The 3,490-nt window shown below is 42.0% G+C and overlaps 1 protein-coding gene across 1 annotated transcript; it reads right to left on the bottom strand.

Annotated features, from left to right (window-relative positions):
* LOC135510123 (interferon-induced protein with tetratricopeptide repeats 1-like) lies at positions 1 to 3,490 on the bottom strand. The gene is made up of 3 exons (XM_064930906.1): positions 3,314 to 3,490; positions 1,929 to 1,964; positions 1 to 1,746 (listed from the first exon to the last, which is right to left on the bottom strand). Exons 1-3 carry the CDS (start codon positions 3,488 to 3,490, stop codon positions 463 to 465), a joined length of 1,497 nt encoding a protein of 498 aa, XP_064786978.1. The 3' UTR covers positions 1 to 462.

Raw genomic sequence — 3,490 nt, 5'->3', positions numbered from 1 at the left:
TTCTTTTTTTTTAAAGCATTAAGATCCTATCTGGATAGACAGTCTGTAAGGCTAAACAGGGCCTCTCTACTCTATAATGCAATATTGAAGAACAAAATATTAGTTTGTCTACACTACATTAGTGTGCAGCAAACCTTTACAGATACAATTGAAACTGTGGATTTGAGACAGATGTTTGTCATGTTAGGCCTACATATTTATGGGATTTACAATCAGCCTTGAATTTTTACTTTCTAGTTTTAGTATTGTTGATCATGCAAATAAATCCCTGTAGCCAAATTAAGCTCAGACATTTTTAATACTAAAGTATTTAATTGTTACTGAATAAAATCTTGTCCTAGATTTGTCCTAGTGGTATAGTGAATATATTTTCCACATTAATCAATCATAAACAGGTGATGCAAAGTTGACTTATTCGGCAGGCAGTTCTGGTTAATTCAAGCCCTTATTGTAAAAAAAGGACTAGAACTGGCTGACAGCACCATCTCTATCAAGTCCATCCAGAAAGTCAACAATTTCCTCAGCTCTGTCTCCTCCATTATGGACAATGGACAACAAAACACGAACACTGCTGTCACGTTGGCCAGTGGGTAGCATAATCTCTACTGCCTTCTTGTGGATATCAATTGACCTGGAAGCATCTTGCTTGGCATAAAACAAATACTGGGCATACCAGTTGTAGAATTTTTGTAAATCCTGTGGTTCCATTCCTTCTATTTCAAGAAGCAGGTCCTCAAATATCTTATCTGCTCTATCAAGTCTGCCAGATTCTTTGTACATGGCAGTCAGTTCCAGTTTAACTGCAAGGGATTTTGGGTAGAGTGCGACCACCTCTTCATAAAGGTTGACTGCATTTTCAATCAAAATATGCCTCATTGGGTTCCTTTTCTCTTCCGGAGAGAAAATCTTCCATTTGTAACACTTCCCAAGATGCCTTTTTAGCTGGCGTGAATCAGGGTGTCTCTCCAGGGTCCTTCTTGCCAGGTCAATGCTTGAATCATGAGAGATGTAATCTTTGAAAAAATCTAGCAAGATTCCAAATCCACCAAAGCTGTCCAAAGGCTTCTCTATCACTTCCTTTGCAAGTTTACATGCTTCCTCAACCTGGCCGCTCTCTGCAAGCCTCTGCAGGTACATCACTGTGATGTACAAATCTTCTGGATCCAATTCTTTAGCAATCCGTAGGTGCTCCAACATCTCAGATCGCAGCATCGGGGTAATGTCTTTCCTATCAACAGATTTATTAAATGCCATGGCATAGCCACAGCGCAGTACCTTGTTCTCAGGGTCCTCTTTTAAGGCCATCTGAAAGCAATATACCGCTGCCTTCCTCTTGCTTACATCAAACTTATTCAAAGTCCAGGCCCTTTCGCCCCATACTACACCTGGGCAGGGCGAGGGGTTGTCCCGCAATAGTCTCCCCACCTTCTCCACATAGGTCTGGCTTTCTGTTAGCTCCCCTTGGTGATAGTGTACCCAAGCCAGGTTCCCATAGTGGACCACCAGACTTAGCTCCACGCCATCTTGGCTGCTTTGGCGAATGGCCTCTTCAGCCTTCTTCAGGCAATGAAGAGCATCCTCTGTGAAGCCCAAAGCATAGTGTAGGTAAGCCAGGAAGTTGTACAGATAACCCTCCCATGAATATTGAACCCCCTCTCTGTTGCTGATATCTATCATAGTTTCTCTGAGGCTTTGAAGTTTAGATCTGCTGTAGTCCAGCTTCCAGGTGAAGTGGCATTCCAAACCCTGCAGCCTAATTTTCAAGGAGGTCTGAGCCATTCTGGTTAAAAAAGACAACATTTTAATTGTATACATTTTTTTCATGAACAATACCTAAGAGAGATATTTAAGACCTGGATGCTGAACCAAGGACTAATTTCAGTCATGAGAGAGAGAGAGAGAGAGTGTGCTAGAGAGATATCACTTACCTCATAGTTGGACAAGAGAAAGCCATCTTGTGGTCTCTGAGTTTCAACACAGAGCAAATGAGTGTCTGATTAGGACTCTATCCTGATTTTATACCACATTATCTTCCAATGGGCTGATATTACCTCATTTTACAAACAACTATCAGAATTTTGTTTCTAGCAAATAGAGACTAAAGCAAATGAGTGTTTGCCAAGGGCTGTTACGATAACCATATTACCATCACATCAGCAGTTATGAGTCATGAAGGTAGTCAAATTCCACTTGACCGTTTAGTCACGGTAATTAGTCTTATTCAAGCTCTGATGCTAATGATGGTCATTAGTAGCTTACCAAACACGCTAACTGCCTGGTACTCAGCACTCTATTGTCCCTCTAATCACTCTGACGTCAATGCAAATGTCATCGAAAATCTAATCTAACACTTCATGAGAGCCCATGAGCTCATGTTGTGCAGCATTTCTATAGTCTATGCAATTGCGTGAGAAAACAGAGTGGTGGCCTCTATTAAAAAGAGGAGGATTCCATCAGCTTTCTAAAGGCTTACAATATTCATTTCTCAACTTTACTAATATTAAGCAAATTGCTTCTCTTTACAGCAGGAGTATAGCCTACCTGGCTGGCATTAAACAATGAACCTCCATTTGCTATTTAAGTGCATGGATGACATGTCTTTTTTTTCTCTGCCCCTGTTTTGAGACAGGTGCATGACAATGGTCCATGTTAAAGTATTATATGTTAGGTAAAAATAATAAAGACAGACACAAATGTTAAGTTCAAGCATTGTACATGTCCCTACATACGGGGTCTAGGGAATAGCCCAGCTATCAATTACCTATCTACTAGACTCCGTAACATCATCCTTTTCAATAGAAAGTGCAACCATAACAGAACAACATTAAGTTCTTATTAACAATTGAAAAAGCATTACATTTTCTATTTACTTCAGTTGTAATTTTCCTCTTTATTTTTACATTTTATATTTTTATATAAACAGAGGACAAGTTACCACAGTCTTTTGCTTACAGAGTAAGCCTGTCCGGTGGCTTACACAGTTGACCCACCCGTAAGTATGGGCTCTGACAGGGGTAGGATTAGGGCCACGAGCTGGAGAGCTTGGTGGGCTAGAAGCCTCACCTTCAGTTGGCTCATGTCTCAATTCTGTGCCCCTTGCCTTTAGGCCTGGACTGAGATCCAACTCATCTAGGTGCATGAATGGCGTGTTCTAGGTTAGTTGTCTGCTCTGCTACGTGCAGATCCACCCGATTGCGACGATAGAGGGAGCCACCAGGTAAGAATGTGGTGCAACACTCTGTAGGCATGTATCCAGACTCCAAAGTTCTGGGTGGTTTCCCGGCAGTGGTTTCATCCTTATTGTTTCACCCACCTCCAGCTCTGGTAAGTCTCCAGCTGTCCAGTCGTAGAAGCACTTAGTGAGCTGCTTTCTGTGCCACAGTTTGTCCGTGACCCCAACCATGACGCATGGCTCAAGTAGCTTGTTAGCTACGGGGATGGTAGTCTTCAGAGGTCTGGACAGCAGGCGTTGCACTGGGCTTCTGTCCAT

The sequence above is a fragment of the Oncorhynchus masou genome, chromosome 23 (genome assembly GCF_036934945.1).
Source record: "Oncorhynchus masou masou isolate Uvic2021 chromosome 23, UVic_Omas_1.1, whole genome shotgun sequence".
Lineage (NCBI taxonomy): Eukaryota > Metazoa > Chordata > Actinopteri > Salmoniformes > Salmonidae > Oncorhynchus > Oncorhynchus masou.
The sequence above is the reverse complement of the archived record's forward strand: the minus strand, read 5'-3'. Positions and strand labels throughout refer to the sequence as shown.

Bases quoted from the DNA above. Each gene is read 5' to 3' on its own strand.
- LOC135510123 (XM_064930906.1), bottom strand. From the start codon at position 3,490: ATGGACAGAAGCCCAGTGCAACGCCTGCTGTCCAGACCTCTGAAGACT. The intron at 1,965-3,313 runs GTGGGTGAAACA...GTTGAAACTCAG, and splicing joins GAGACTTACCAGAGCTGGAG to AGACCACAAGATGGCTTTCT. The intron at 1,747-1,928 runs GTAAGTGATATC...ATTAGGCTGCAG, and splicing joins TTCTCTTGTCCAACTATGAG to GGTTTGGAATGCCACTTCAC.